Here is a 17,374-nt window from a genome sequence, read left to right on the forward strand (position 1 = left end):
CCCACCACTGTGTCCTTTATGATATATGATGCCACCACTGTGTCCTTTATGATATATACTGTATGATACCCACCACTGTGTCCTTTATGAAAAGGGAACATTAATTAATACTTTCAGATTCCTTTATTAAGCCATTTGTGTAAAACACATTGGTAATTTTCACAGTAACAACAACACAGACACAGGACAAAAAAACAGTGCAGTGGAGGATTAATAATTTAAATACATATATATATATATATATATATATATATATATATATATATATATATATATATAGTGCAGAGTTCCAGTAAAGACCAGTGCAGTGTCATTGTGCCAGTAACTTAAAGAATATCCACATTACCACTAATTCTTAACATTGAAAACAACATAAAATAAATAATATCAGTATCCATAATGTAGTACAAAAGAAAACAACAGTAGTCACCTCCCCTTTCCTATTTTTGGTAATTTGCAAATATTTGTTTCTTTAAATAGAGCAATATTTCTGCTTTCCTTAATTGTATCTTCTAGCCCATTCCACACAGTTACTCCATAGGATGATATGCACCTGCTCCTGAGATTGGTGCGAGCGTAACGTTTATCAAAGTTGCCGTTATTATTTCCCTGTCCCTCTATAAATATTTGTATTATGTTACCTGGGAGTTCTTGAGTCTTTGCTCGATACATTATCTCTGCCAGTTTACATTTGAATAAATCCATTTGCTTTAAGGCATTTGACGAGCAAGTTATTTGTGTGATCCCGAAATCTGACCTTGTGTACAATTCTCATCGCTTTTTTCTGTAGTATTATTAATGGTTTTAAAGTGCTTATGTATGCGTTCCCCCATATCTCCACACAGTAACTCAAATATGGTAAGACAGTATATTTAGGTATTTCTCTTGCCATCAAAGTTGATATTTGCTACAGTAGAATAGATCATTAGCGTCGTTGGCTCAGTGGTCTGCTGTTGTGGCCCCCATCCTGTGCACTTCAGCCCCAGCCTTGTATGTTATCCGGACTGATGGAGGTTACGGCTCTTTGAAGGGATCGGATATTTAGGCTCCGTCTCTTTCCAAGAACCTAGAATAACGGGTCATCGTTCTTTCTTTAGGGGGTTTGATTGATTGATTGATTGATTGAAAACGTCATTAATGGTTTGCAGAATGTGCACAATACAATACAGCTCAATACTAACGACTGCTAAGAGGATGAAGACCATGCGGAAAAAGACTTTTGTCTTGTTTACATAAGGGTCCTCCATTTTCCAAGACATTTATGACATACAAATATATGGTACTGTGTAAGAAAGAGAGAACATCATAAAAAAATATACATCTCTTAATATCTAAAAACAACCACAAGTAGTGCAGTTCATCACTTTAATAGGTATGTGACTGGCAAAGGACATTAATATTGCAAACAGGGCACACAAAATCCAAACCTTAACAAGAAATGTCTTCAGACAAACATTTTTCTTTATTTGCCCATAATGGTAAATTGCAGGGACATAACTGTATATAAGACATCAATATGTTACACTTCAAATTAGCAGTTTAAATTGGTCATACAATATTTTTTTATTGAGAAAGTGTGTAAATCACTAATAGAACAAAAACAACAAACTGTGTGTGTGCGCGCACACGTGTCACAAATCTAGCATGTCTGCTGGCCACTTTTTCATATTTGTCTTCCTGGCCCTCTTAGAAGACGAAGACCATTTGGCTGCTACATGGCTCGGTTGACTTGCTCCAGCCTTCCTGATACAGATCAAGTCTTCAGCAGTGGAGGCTGCTGCTGTTCTTAATACCATTCTGGGCTGAAAACCCACGCTCTCACTGAGCAGAGGAGATCGGCATCACAAGCAGTATTTCAGCCAAGTGCAGGAAGTTCTGAAATAAAAGTAACTATGAGTAAAACCCAATTAATTTAATCTGCAGAGTACACACGACTTTGTAAATTCTGAAGAATATAAAATATTCCCCACAAACCTCTGAGCGATATGGCTCCTTGGTGAGCAGTGTCTGCCACAGCCCTAGGTGTGACTTGTCTGTGAAAGTGGTCCTGATGAGGGTCTTCAGCTGCTGCCATTCCTGAAGGACCTGCTCCGACTGGCATCCACCACTAGATGTCACTAGAGATACAGGGGGAGAGAATAAGGTATGGGAACATTTAGACGTAAGAAATGTGTGAAACTTAAAACATTGAACATGTTATAGATTCATTAGAATTTGTGCTGTCAATAGATTAAAAAAATTAACTAATTCATCTCACAATTTTCTGTAATTAATCTAGATTAATAATCACATTTTTCTACTTATGACCGAAGCTTGTAACAGATATTTACTTGAGTAAAATCATGGAAATAATGTAGAGTCAACACAAAGAAAGTATATTTAGATTCAAAGACTATTTTAATAGCTTTCTTTGAATACAGTGTCTCTCCTGTGAAATACAAATGTTCAACAAAACCATCAACATTGACTCAGCTTTAAAGACCTCTTTCTTATATCCGCAGCGCTTAACGGAAATAAAAACAACCCAGGCCTATGATAAAGTGCAGATTGGCTTAGAGGACGATAATGTCTTGTATGAACTACCGGTAATATAAATCATATTAATGTTGGGATTTCCGTTCAACTCAAATCATTATTATTATTATTGCATGGGATTTTTGTTAATGATAATAAGGGTTGCACAACCACCAAAAGCATGTGTGCACACATGCACACATTTTAATACTTTATTTGGTTCCACAAATTATATTACATAAACAGGGACAGAGCAATATTTGGCAATTTGTTTGGCTTTTCTTTTAGACATTGCAGCAATTCTCAGACCGGTCATGGTGCATTTGTATACATGGCCAAGACTTCCGAATACAAGTACACTATATCTACACCTATACCCAAGGTCAGCCATCACACTGAGCAGTGGTTGGTATTTGATATACTTGTCCCGGAAGGCCTGGTCCATGTACAGATCAAAGGTACAGCCTACTTCTATGACCACCACCTCCCTGTGGCTGGTGTCAACAAAAACAACGTCCGGTGTATTTGGTATGTTAGCAAAGACATCGTTGGTAAGGCCAAACCACTCTGGTTTCACTCTGGCATGTTTGTACATTGCTGCGCTAGATGGTGATATGTTCCGTACCGCATCAGACACAATGTCCACAATACGGTCATGATGAGCGATGTACAGGTGTTTGTATGCATTACATCCGTTTGTTATGTGTGCAATGGATTCTAGGTGTTGTGAATCCTGATGGTTTAAACAGAATGGACTGAGTTTGAGGATACCAAGTGGACAGATTGTATTGAGTGGGTAATACCTGCAGTCTTGCTTTGATGGTACATTTTAAAACATCCTCACCAACAGCGGCGTTCTTAAACACTGAGTGTGAGACCGAGTGGTCAGCAAACTCCAAACAAGCTAGCTTTCCCTGTAATCTGAGTCCACACCAGTGCTGCCTGATCTCAGACTGCTTCATGCTAAGCAGAACCCTCCTTAACAGGTGTTACAACCTGGACGATTACACAGAGACTGTGACGTCATTTGTCGGCTTCTGTGAGGAGGAGTGTGTTTCCGCTCCAGGAAAGTCTATAACAATGACAAACCCTGGTTTACAGCCCAGCTGCGTCAGCTTAGGATTGGGAAGGAGAAGGCCAGACGGAGTGGGGACAAGGCTTGTTTTAAGGAGGCCAAGTACAGATTCGAGAGAGCAGTGAAGGAGGCGAAACAGCGCTTCTCGGGGAAACTGCAGCTGCAGTTCTCCGAGGGGAACTCCTCCTCAGTCTGGAAAGGTCTAAAAACCATCACCAACTACAAGCCAAAATCACTCCAAAATCCCCACAGACGTCTGACAACCTTCTACTGGCAAATGAGCTCAATGAGTTTTACTGCCGGTTTGACAGGGAACCCCCAGCCCCCTTTCCTCTCACCCCCAGACCACAATCACCCCCCCCCCCCCGGTCCCCAGTGGTAACCCTGTCTCCCCTACCACCCACCCCCCATTCCCCTCTCCCGCCACCCCTCCCCCCCTCCCCCCCCCCCCCCTCTCTGTCACAGAAAGAGAGGTGAACCGCCTGTTTAAGAGCCAAAACCCCCGGCCGGAAGGCAGCCGGTCCTGACTCTATCTCACCCGCCACCCTGAAGCACTGCGCCGACCAGCTGTCCCCAGTGTTCACTAACATTTTTAACACCTCACTGGAGCTGTGTCGGGTCCCAGCATGTTTTAAGGCTTCGACCATCATAGTTAGGGAATTTTAGCAAGATGTTTGGACCATCTGTGAAAAATTTTATTACCAATAGCTTTCTTCACCAAAGTGTTCCTATAGGTGTCTACTAACACCTCTCAATTTATTCAAACCCAAATCCTCTGGGAAAATTCTGGAGAGCCAATCAAAGTTAAGGAGCCCAGGGGGCTTGGGCGAAAAATATGAAAAAAATTAAAATCAAATATTCATCATCATCATTTATTTATTCGTACATGGAATTACCACAGTCCAACAGTACATATTCATATAATTCACCAAAAATACCATGGCCTCCCAGTGTGTTTTAAGGCCTCGACCATCATCCCCGTCCCCAAGAAGGCCAAGGTCACAGGCCTTAACGACTACAGACCGGTCGCCCTGACGTCTGTGGTCATGAAGGTCTTTGAGCGCCTTGTCCTGGCCCACCTGAAGTCCACCACAGACCCTCTCCTGGACCCCCTGCAGTTTGCATACAGAGCCAACCGTTCCACGGACGATGCTGTGAACATGGCTCTGCATTATGTCCTGGAACACCTGGACACTGCAGGGACCTACGCCAGGATTCTGTTGGTGGACTTCAGCTCTGCCTTCAACACCATACTCCCGCACATCCTGGAGCACCAGATGTCCCTGCTGCAGGTGCCGGACTCTACCTGCAGGTGGATCACGGACTTCCTGACTAACAGGTCACAGCGGGTGAAGTTGGGAATCAACATCTCCGATCCCAAGTCCATCAGCACTGGCTCCCCACAGGGCTGTGTTCTGTCCCCACTACTATTCTCCCTGTACACCAACAGCTGCGTCTCTCTGCACCCCTCGGTCAAACTCCTGAAGTTTGCGGACGACGGTCTCATATCCAGGGGGGACGAGTCCGCCTACAGGAGGGAGATCGAGAGGCTGCTGAGCTAGTGCAGCTGCAACAACCTGGACCTCAACGCCCAGAAAACAGTGGAGATGGTAGTGGACTTCAGGCGGAAGGCAGCCCCCCCCACCCGATCATTCTGGGAGGCACCCCGGTGGCCTCTGTGGAGTCCTGCTGCTTCCTCGGCATGACACTCTCCCGGGACCTAAAATGGGAGCTGAACACCATCGCTCTCAATAAAAAGGCCCGGAAGAGGATGTACTTCCTACGTCAGCTGAGGAAGTTCAGGCTGCCGAGGACCATGATGGTCCAGTTTTACACCGCCATCATCCAGTCCATCCTCACCCTCTCCATCATCACCTGGTTCCCTGCAGCCACGGTCAGAGACAAGGCCAAGCTGCAGCGGGTGATTCGCTCGGCGGAGAGGGTGATCGGCTGCCCCCTTCCCTCCCTCGAGTCCCTACATTGCACCAGGGCCTTGAGGAGGGCGAGGAAGATCATGGCAGACCCCGCCCACCCGGGTCACAACCTCTTCAACATGCTCCCCCACGGCAGGCGGCTACGGCTGCCCAAGACACTAAAGTCCCGCCACAGACTGAGTTTCTTCTCCTCAGCAGCTCGCCTAGTAAACGAGTCAGGTGTCCCCCTGCTCCCCCCCCCCCCCCTCTATGGCGAGCTGCTAGGGCTGGACTTCTGGACTTGAACTTTGTGTTGCACTGTATCCATGTCCCCAACCACCGCACTTTCACAGTCTTATTGTTGTCTCACTGTTATGTCCTGTCTTGCACTTTACTTAAAATTATTTATTTACTGTTGTATTGTTCTTAATTGTGAAAAAACGTATGCACTGTAATGCCAAAACACGTTCCATTTTGTACCTGTATGAAATGGCGAATAAAGTAATCTGAATCTGAATCTTTGTTGACAAACTCTATATCGATGGCATCCTTTATAGGAATCCTCGTACAACATACTGGCTGAGTGGTGGTGAAGATCATATCGTTCGCTATGCTCAGGATAATCTTCGGAATATCCAGCATGCTGCCCCCGTAACCAGGGCTACTGCCCCAGCGACTGTAAACATTTGAAGCATGCTTCACAGCCGATGTAAACATGGACGCATGGTGATGACGTCAGCAGCACGCTGTCCTTACCAAGACTACCTGGACTGCATTCTGTGATGTTGATCCTGCAGACAACTGTAGATAAGTATCACAAGACATTCTTTTGCCTATTTTTCCAATTTCTTTTAATGTTCCTTCTCATATATTATTTCTTCTCATATATTATAATTCTAGTACTATTAATTAATATTGGTTATATGAGTTATGAATTGATTGGTTGGTTTATTGAGTAATAATTAATATTATTATGTTATTTTCCTTTTCTTTCATTTAGAATTCATGTCTTTTGAATTATTTGTATGCACGTAGAAGATATGTATGCACATATGTAGGTGTGCATGTTTGTATAGGTATGCATGTGTATATATACCTATGTATTTCCGTATGCACTGATATCATTGTCCATCCGATCTCTCTCTCTCTTTCTCCCCCCCCCATCTATATTCTCATCTTTTGGCTAGGGAGTTGTGGTTATCATTAGGCTACTCACCCAAAATCCTTGGACCTATGGGGTTAAGGTTAAACGGGCTGGGTGGTTCTGTGTTGGTTGTTGTTTTGATATTGTCTGTCTGTGTTTTGTCTGTTCGTCTTGTCTTGTGTTGTCCTATCTGGTTATGTCTTGTCTTGTTATGTATTGTTTTGTTATGTCCTGACAGCCTGTATCAGTTCCGCAACCGTTTCCATTTCCGGGGTAGGCCTGATTGGCCGAGACGGCCACGTGACGCGCGTGGCACGCCCCCGCGGCAGCAAGCGCCCTACTGCTGGAGTTCGCCTCGCCTTTCACATCGCTGCCGTTGGCGAAAGCAGGATGAGGCGAGAGCGTAGATTTAGCTTTGTATCATTTAATCATTTATCATTTAACATTTGAAAGGCATACATTGTTGTCATACAGAAGTACAGAATACTTTTATCCAAAATGCTTCTTACTGTTACAGTCAGTCAGTGGCCAATCAGAGAGCGTCTCCGAGAGAGACCCAGAGAGACCCTGGCCAGGGGGTCTGGTAACAGGCTCCCAGAGACCCAGAGAGACCCTGGCCGGGGGGTCTGGTAACAGGCTCCCAGAGACCCAGAGAGACCCTGGCCAGGGGGTCTGGTAACGGGCTCCCAGAGACCCAGAGAGACCCTGGTCAGGGGGGTCTGGTAACAGGCTCCCAGAGACCCAGAGAGACCCTGGCCAGGGGGTCTGGTAACAGGCTCCCAGAGACCCAGAGAGACCCTGGCCGGGGGGTCTGGTAACAGGCTCCCAGAGACCCAGAGAGACCCTGGCCGGGGGCTCTGGTAACAGGCTCCCAGAGACCCAGAGAGACCCTGGCCAGGGGCTCTGGTAACAGGCTCCCAGAGACCCAGAGAGACCCTGGCCGGGGGGGTCTGGTAACAGGCTCCCAGAGACCCAGAGAGACCCTGGCCAGGGAGTCTGGTAACGGGCTCCCAGAGACCCAGAGAGACCCTGGCCGGGGGGGTCTGGTAACAGGCTCCCAGAGACCCAGAGAGACCCTGGCCGGGGGGTCTGGTAACAGGCTCCCAGAGACCCAGAGAGACCCTGGCCAGGGGCTCTGGTAACGGGCTCCCAGAGACCCAGAGAGACCCTGGCCGGGGGGGTCTGGTAACAGGCTCCCAGAGACCCAGAGAGACCCTGGCCGGGGGGTCTGGTAACAGGCTCCCAGAGACCCAGAGAGACCCTGGCCAGGGGGTCTGGTAACAGGCTCCCAGAGTGTTTGTTTACATTTAGTCTGTATCCAGAAAAAGTTACAGAATGTACCTGACAAGGTTCAAGTTTCAAGTTCAAGTTTGTTTATTATTTGTCATAATAAAATACAGAATACTTTATGATGAAATGCTTGCTTCTGTATGAGCCCCTGAGAGTGTGATCCATACAGTAAAAAAGAATGTAAGTCAAAAAAAGTGAAGTAAGTAAAAAGTAAGTAAAGGAATATTCAGTCAATATACAATACAGAGTCAAATGAGTAACAGTGAGGTACAATGCAGAAATGAGATGAAGTACAAAACTTAGGGTAAGGTGCAAATGAGGTATGAATGTAGTGCAAATCTCTTTAATAATAGATACATATAAGTGTCTAAAGTGAGTGGTAAGGTGAGTGTTTGTTTAAAGTGCGTGGATGTGTGTGCAGTGAGTGTAGATGGTGGGTTGTTGTTATAGTGTCATACTGTCATTGTCATTGTAGTGTCAACGTTAGCTAAAACGGTGTCATTAAAAGCCTCTTCAAGCTAATATTCAAAACGCAGCATTGAGGAACTTTTATTCTGAAGTGTAAAATTCACCTCAACGGCTCCCTTGGCTCTGTTGTGATTGATTGATTGATTGATTGATTGAAAACTTTATTAACAGATTGCAGAATGGGTACAATACAGTACAGCTCAATACACACAATTGTTAAGGGGATGCAGACCAGAGAAAGACTTCCGTCTTGTTTACATCAGGGTCCCCCATTTTCAATTAATCAGGACATATATGACATACATGACATACAGATATACAGGAACCAAAGTATAATGGAGGTCAACAATTGGTTGAAAGTTACACCTCATATATATACAGTATATGTGGTAAATATAAATATATAAATGTACATATATGGTATATATACAGCACTATTGTTGTACGTATGCTACCATACAGAGTTATTGAGATATTACTGTATATCAATTAAGAAGATATGGTGTAATAATGAACGGCTGGTCAAACCAAACCTCACACAGATTGTTCGTCACAATCTTCCCATCGTTTGGAACGAGGACCGGATAGAAAGATATTCAATAAGAGTGTAATTAACGTCGCCGGCCGGACCAATGGAGAAGCATTCAGACTCAAGTCCGTTGAATTACCTTTCTCATTGAATGTAATCCCTTTGTGCTTCTCTGATTGGTTAGAAGGAGTAGCGCCACTGCTGCTACACGGAACAATAAACCGCACCGTGTTCTGAATTAATGAAAAATGAATGAATGAAACTGGACTTTGAAGAAGTCTTTATTTGTAGCACATTGACACATCGTCATGCAACGAACACACATGCGAGATGGGCGACACACAGGAGTCTGCATCATAAAATAAGGTCAATACAATTAACGAAATGTGTGCAAAAAAAGTTAGTTAGTGCTGCAATTATATGGACTTTGTCCATAAAATTACATTTACGATCATGTACCATATTCTCAAATAGCATAATTCTGCAGATGCTCCACGGCAGGTTGACCAGTTCAATCAAAGAGACTGGAAGGATTCGCTTTTCTTCTCGAACACGATGTTTGAACCTGCGGCTCGCCGTAGGCGTCACTAAACACGGAAGCAGTGCGCAGCACAGTTGAGCTGTATGGTGTCACATTTGAGCAAAATAAAATGTTACATATATTATACTGTATCTACACACATTTCGATGCTTACATCACAATATTAGTTTGGTCTGAAACGCCTTATTTATTAGCTAGCAATGTGTCGTCGTGTTCGAAGGACCGGAGCACAATAACAGTGTGCAGCAGCTCTAAACTGAGCATGTTCAGTTAGCATCACACAGCAGTCAAGCTAGCTCTAAAGCTAACACACGTTAGCTGGACGGAATGGCAGATTATACAACAGAGACAACGTTCAAGTTCGAGGTGTAACGTGCGCTGAGCAGGTGAAACTGAAGTGGTGTTTTATACGTTATAGCTAAATCCCCTGTGTGTACGCTAAATGCGGGCCTATTAGTAAATTATATTATTCATTATTTACAAACGGTGTCTATGGTGAAAGATACTGTTGGTCATTGTTGGGCAAAACGATCTCTGGCTGAGAATGTTGTCATTATACCATTGTCCTAACTGTTCTTAGATAGGGTCTGAATCTCATGTTGTTGCATCCCCTTAACAATTGCGTGTATTGAGCTGTACTGTATTGTACCCATTCTGCAATCTGTTAATAACGTTTTCAATCAATTCAGTCTACTAATGACTGGATTATTTTGGTCTTTGATTGACAGCTGTCATCCCAGTTCCCCTCAGCTGACGTGGCTCTGCTGACCGCAGCCCCTCACATCAAGGCAGTGGCCAACTTCAAACAGGTCAGGATGATGATGGTGCACACTGATATCAACACAGTTATTTACTAGGGATGCACTAATAACACAATACTGGTATCAGATATCGGTCCGCTACCAGACTAAAATAAACACATTTTAACATGACAGAAATCAAAGCTGAATTTGCTGAATTCTTCACATTAAATGTTGACATTTTAAATGATTAGATCGCAGTTTCTCCATGTGGATAACCGAGACAAGTTCATGCAACCAGTTCCTGAAGCCCAGTGGAGTTGGTGTCTTCCAGTCTTGAGAATAATGCCCATCAATAGAGCTGTTTGACTGTGTGAAGGGATAATTGAAGAGTCTTCTGAGCATCCAAAGAGAGCTAAGTCCCTGTCGGGTCATCTGGTAGAAACAAATCCTTGACCAGAATGGATGAATTAGTGGACAGTCCCAGAATAAGCGCAACAATGTACCATAATTTGATTTACATTCATCACAGATTGGAGAGACAGAGGGGTAAAGTAACATAATCATATAATAATGAAAACGATGAATCAGTTTGAACTGGATTAACTTGTCTGCTATTTATTGAACAACTATGACTGTGGGAAAGTGCAGTCCATATTGTATCAGGCAACACAGCATTGATTTCCCTTTGCCAAGCCCAGTTAACACATACAGAGTATTATTTCTTTATTAACTGAGTAGGAAGGCTGAGAGGGAGACAGAGTAGGGGAGACACAGGAGAGAAGATTCTTTATTGAGACAGCAGGAAGGCTGAGAGGGAGACAGAGTAGGGGCGACACAGGAGAGAAGGTTATTTATTGAGACAGTAGGAAGGCTGAGAGGGAGACAGAGTAGAGGAGATACAGGAGAGAAGGTTCTTTATTGAGGCAGTAGGAAGGCTGAGAGGGAGACAGAGTAGAGGAGATACAGGAGAGAAGGTTCTTTATTGAGACAGTATGAAGGCTGAGAGGGAGACAGAGTAGAGGAGACACAGCAGGGCTGTACGCTAAGCTTTTTCACTAGGGGCACACTTGCCCCTAAATGAGAAATTTAGGGGCAAAAAATATTTTTAGGGGCACATTTTTAAATAACAATTTTACCATTATTTATATCGATTGTTTTTTATTTAAAAAAAAAGAAAAAAAATATTTTATATTTTTTTTAATAAAATATATATATTATATAATCATACTTGTAGTTGTATTATCTGCGAGACATCGCCACCACGCAACAAGTCAAAATGCTCGCTATGTGCAACCAGCTCCACTGTCTGTGTGTACTCGAGTAGCCTCCAGCTACGGCCAGGATTCTCCGGAGCTGCAGCTGGACCCTATACTGTAGCCTCCAGCTACGGCCAGGATTCTTCGGCACTGCAGCTGGACCCTATTGACTATATTCAGCGTGCCCTCAGCTCGAATACGCATCGACTCAGTGTTATAAATAATTTATAAGACATTGATATCAGGCAATCTGAAACACATGGAGGTACCAATACACTGCTTTGAAGATTATTGTCGTGATGTAGTGGAACTGCGTGCCAAGTTCAAGACGGTGATGTCTCAACTATACCTGGGGAAATACAGACCCCTACTAATATACCCTGCAATACTTCGCGCCGTCGACAAACAAGGAGCAAAAGTTCTCCTCAAATCGCCTGAAGAGGCAGCCAAATTCCTGTCTGAACAGGAGCAGATTAGTGTATAAATGGCCTTTTAAATCTCAGTTATGCAAGGTCACCATATAGTACAACCTTTAATAATCGAGGATTTGGGACAGAGAGACCTACGTGCTCAGAGTTTTTGAATGCTTTCCCCGACGTGTATATTATTGCGGACATATTGGATTTAAGATTGGAACACTCCAGAACATACTGGAACATTCAGACAATGTAAAAATGACATATTGGAATAATCTAGAACATCGAAGCATTCTTTGATATATGGAGCATTCTGGAATATCAGCAATACGTGGTCATTCATTCTACCAGAAGCCCCTCGGGGGAATAATCAACAGCTATCTAGATGCAAAACCACAGAGCCATCATAGCCGGCCGGCTGAAAGATCACTCTACACAACGATCATCGCCCACCCCGGTCGGGGGAAATGCTGCATATACGTATTTAAAAATTGTTTTTTTATTAATGGGAAATAATTTCACTACTTCTCCAATTAATACTTTAGATGTTTAAGCATAGCAATGCTCTTTTAAGATCTAAGTTAATGTTCTCTTCCTTTTACTTGTTTTTTTTTTCTTTCTTTTTCATCCGCTCTCTCTGATTTATTGAGGCTCTCTCTTCAGTTCAATACCTTCATATTATTCATGGGTTACTATAAATTACTATAAATTACAAGTTCATATAAAATGTAAGTGATTAAGGCATGACAATTGAAGCTTATTTTTGGTCTTTATTTTTAGTTTATCTCATTTAAATTTTTATTTATTTATTTTTTACGGGTAAGTGGCCAAGCCACAGTCGACATTCTACTTATGGTAGAATTTAGAGTGTTAGATCCTATGGTATACATAGGAATGTTAAGGATAATTGGATCATTCTGGGATATCCGGTGGTGCAAGGGAGAGAGTCATACGCAAAGGTTGTGTTCATGGAACACAATCCTGTACGACTCTCGGTGGGAGGGAAGGGTAGGGGATTTTTATTTGTATATATGTATGTTTTTAAGCTCGGCTCTCAACGGGACCTCACTAGTGGGATGTATATCTAGTATTGCCTCGCACTCTAGAAGCATTACCAAAAATTACAATGCAACATGTATAGACTATGGCTAGTTTGAATATAATGATATGGAACACCGGGGGAATAAATAACCAACTTAAACGCAAAAGCGTGCTCACACTGATGAAAAAAGAACATGTGGACATTGCTCTGCTAAGCGAAACACACATTCTAGGGAAAGACATAGGTAAATTAGCGGACAACATATACCATAATATCAGTCACTCCTCTATTGGTACGAGAACTCGGGGTGTAGCAATAGTCGTTAAACGTTAGTTGAATATTGTACTAAAGGGAGTATGGTCTGATGTAGAAGGTCGGATAACTATAGCTAAGATTGAACATAAGAACAGGAAAATAGCGTTGATAGCGGTATACGCCCCAAATTTGTACGAAGAAGATTTCTTCACTACACTAACCAATGCAATGTTAGACATTCCCGATTACTCATTTATAATAGGAGCGGATTTTAATGCCATCTGGAACCCAAGGATAGACAAATCTTACCTCGCCTTTTCCAGCGAACAAAAGAATTCATCGAAGGCATTAAAGGATTGGTCAAAGATTACAGGTGTAAAGGACTTATGGCGGTTACTTAACCCCACGAACCGAAAGTACTCTTGTCGATCTGCGAGACATAAGACACTATCCAGAATAGATTATGTCTTTGCATCACAGAGACTATTTGATAATTATGAAGTGGAAATGATACCCAACGCACTATCAGATCACTGTTATTTACTCCTTAAAGGTACATTTGGTATACTATCCTCCCGAGCCCCAAGATGGCGATTTAACTCGTTGCTGCTTAACAACAAGGAATTCATTACACAACTCAAAGAAGCTCTTATAGTATTCCAACGGGAGAATGCAAACTCGGTGCAAGACCCCAGAATAATATGGATGTCGGTAAAGGGAATGATCAAAGACTTCACGGATAGCTTTTCCTCCAAAATGCGCAAGAATCAAAACACAAAACTGGATGAGCTGGAAACGCTTTACTCAACGTTATTTAATTCTCTGAAATACAACAACTCAACTCGACTAGAAAATCAAGTTAACGTACTAAAAATAGAGATCAATGACATATACAGACAACAATCGGAAATACAAATACGCAGCACAAGACAACAGCAGTACTCCCATGGTTCCAAACCCAGCCACCTATTAGCCATGCGATTAAGAATTAATGCAACATTTGCAGATATAACTACCATTAGAGCACAACAAGTACTTGTAACAGATCCGGTAAAAATAAACGATACATTCAAAGTATTCTACTCCGATTTATATAAATCAGAAATGACCTTCGATCAAAACAAAATGGACACATTTCTTAATCAAATTATTCTCCCTAAACTTTCAGAGGATGACGCTAAACAGTTAGAAATACCGATCACACTAGAGGAACTCAAGATGGCCATAACCGCAATGAAAAGTGGTAAGGCTCCAGGAAGAGACGGTTTCCCATCAGAAATGTACCTTTCTTGTTGGGACATAATTGGCCCCTTATTACTAAATATGATCTTATACTCAGTCAAGGAGGGGAACTTCCATAAAACCGACAATATTGCACTCATAACAGTCCTCCTTAAAAAAGACAAAGACCCCAACGAGTGCGGTAGTTATAGACCTGTAAGCCTCCTCGGAACAGATATCAAACTGTACTCTAAGGTATTAGCCATCAGATTACAAAAGCATATGACGTCTTTAGTTCACCCGGACCAAACTGGCTTCATAGGAGGCCGCCTGATCACTGAGAACATAAGACGTATACTGCACGTACTTGATGCCGACAAAGAGGATACCATACCTAAGGCGATACTGTCCCTGGATGCTATGAAGGCCTTTGACAGGCTGGAATGGTCGTATCTGTGGGCAGTGCTAGAAAGGATGGGGTTAGGAAAAGGATTCATCGATATGATTAAAGTATTATACAAAGACCCATCGGCCATGATTATAACAGGCACAATCATATCTGAAATATTTCCGGTATCACGCTCTGCCAGACAGGGTTGTCCTCTTAGTCCCGGTCTGTTCAATCTATCATTAGAGCCGTTAGCACAATATATAAGACAATCCCAATCCATAGAACCTATCGTAATCAAGGGCACACAACAAAAAATTTGTTTATATGCGGACGATGTAATATTGTTCATGAAAAACCCCAACACCACATTGCCTCATCTGCTCAAGTTGATTGAGGACTTTGGTGATTTATCGGGATTTAAGATAAATTGGCCGAAGTCGGCTTTCCTTCCACTTAACACCCCTGCAAAAAAAGATACAACCCTCCCAGGACAGATACCGATGGTAAAACATTTCAGATGCTTGGGAGTGGAAATATTCCCTACCATAAGACAAACGGTGAAGCACAACTACACAAAAATCCAAAACAAAATCAAAGACGACCTTGATAGATGGGCAAAACTTAAGAACACAGTACAAGCACGGATATCAATAGTTAAGATGGATGTACTACCTAAAATCAACTTCTTCTGTTCAATGCTACCGTTACCCCCTCCAGAGGGTTACTGGAAAAGATTACACTCCTCCACATACAAATTTATTTGGAATAACAAACCACCACGTATAAAAAGATCCACCGCACAGAGAAATAAAGCAGATGGTGGCATGGCATTTCCAGAGTTTTTCTATATTTTAAGGCGTACTAATTAAGTCCATTGACAACATGGTTTGACTCCCAAGCATTAGCATCTTGGAGGAAAATAGAAGAAAACATAGTAGCCCCACATAGACTGAAGGACATAGCATACACTAAACTACCAATCAAGCACTGTGAACGAAAATTTGGCCCCATAATTACTCATGCGATCCGGATATGGCGTGAATCACAAAAAAAAAATCCTAACCCACAAGAATGGCACAACCATACTCCCTTATTCAATAACAATGCTCTCTTAATTGGAAAACGACCTATAAGATTCCCTATATGGGAAGAGCAAGGCATACACTCATTAGGGGATATTTTTAACAAACAGGGTTTTTGTAGTGATAAAGAAATACGCAAAAAATTTAATCTCACCAAGTCCACATGGCTTTTTCACAAACAGTTAGAGCTATGTTTGAAGTCTCACGGTGTTCCATTAGACAGACCAATTGAACACCACAGATACCACAAATTCTTCTACTCAAGAGAGACATCGAGAGGTTTTGTTTCAGAATTTTATCATCAATTACTAACGTCCTCGTATGAAACCCTCCAACTTGACTCTGTCTGGAGGAGGGATATACCAGACCTGGAAAATGACTTTGATTGGCAAGGAGCCTGGGCAAATGTCCGACTTACATCAAGGAACCCGGATCATCAACAAATCAATCTTAACTATATTCACAGGACATACTTGACTCCTATAAGACTGTGCCGAATGGGGCTCAAACAAGATTCCAAATGCACCCAATGTACAAATGGGGACGAAGGGACATTTATGCACATGTATTGGGACTGCTCACCAGTTAAGGCATTCTGGAAAGATGTGACCCAACAAATATCAAAACTCGTATCTTGGAATATACCTGTACACCCCTCGGTATTGCTGTTGAATGATGTTTTTGAGTTTGCAGTGAATCCACAGCTAAAGAGATTGGTTTTATCGGGTATCACAGTAGCCAAAAAGCTGATCGCATCACGCTGGTTTCAACCGGAAAAAATGTGCCGTAAAGTTTGGTTTCTTACATATCTCGATGTAATTTACCATGAAATATCTACAGCAAGAATTCTGGGTCTCAATGAATCCAAAATGTCAATGTGGTTAGAAGTGGTGGAGAGAATAAAAGCTAGCTTATAATGGTAGTGTCTGGTTAGGTGCGAGGGATAGTGGAGGTACTTCTCAAGGTGGGGTCCGGGAGGGGGGGGTTCGAGCTGAGCATATGTATGTAGGTTTTTTTTTTTAGATAACAGGTATTATGGGTATATCTTATATAAAACAACTAACCAAAATGTGATCTCATTGGATGTGCCCTGACAATTAATGCTTGTGTATCTTATCGTGTGTTGTCATGTTTGTTTATATGTTTGTTTTAAAAAAGAATAAAAAAATAAAATACAAAGACATTGATATCAGGAGCTATCTGAACTATTTAGTTTAATGGGGCGTTTCGTTTTGAACAGTAAGCTAACGCGAGCTATCATGGACTACTAGACTTGCTGGAGGATTTGTTGATATCAGTAGCTAGCCGGCTGGCAGGCTCACCGAGGTCCCAGTGTCCCACTAGAGACTAGTGTTTACAACAGCCACGGGTGCGGGAGGGAGGAGGAGCAGACGCCGCAGCTCTCTCCGTGTGTCTGAGTTCAGTTCAGTTCGGCTCACTATAGGAGGTCGAACAAGTCGAAAATATGAAGCAATACTAACTTTACTTTTCTTC

At 42.5% G+C, this 17,374-nt stretch overlaps 1 protein-coding gene across 1 annotated transcript in view; it reads left to right on the plus strand.

Moving 5' to 3' along the window:
* Positions 1 to 17,374, plus strand: part of pyroxd1 (pyridine nucleotide-disulphide oxidoreductase domain 1) — a gene marked incomplete at its 5' end in the record, with an annotated part of 145,045 nt that overhangs the window by 26,415 nt on the left and 101,256 nt on the right. Inside the window, 4 exons of the mRNA XM_084330490.1 lie at positions 3,616 to 3,789; positions 7,514 to 7,738; positions 9,793 to 9,860; positions 10,203 to 10,283. Of these exons, the coding sequence (XP_084186616.1) occupies positions 3,616 to 3,789; positions 7,514 to 7,738; positions 9,793 to 9,860; positions 10,203 to 10,283 (548 nt within the window). The remainder of the gene's footprint in view (positions 1 to 3,615; positions 3,790 to 7,513; positions 7,739 to 9,792; positions 9,861 to 10,202; positions 10,284 to 17,374) is intronic.

The sequence above is a fragment of the Notolepis coatsorum genome, assembly GCF_963971535.1.
Source record: "Notolepis coatsorum genome assembly, chromosome: 15".
Taxonomy (NCBI): Eukaryota; Metazoa; Chordata; class Actinopteri; order Aulopiformes; family Paralepididae; genus Notolepis; species Notolepis coatsorum.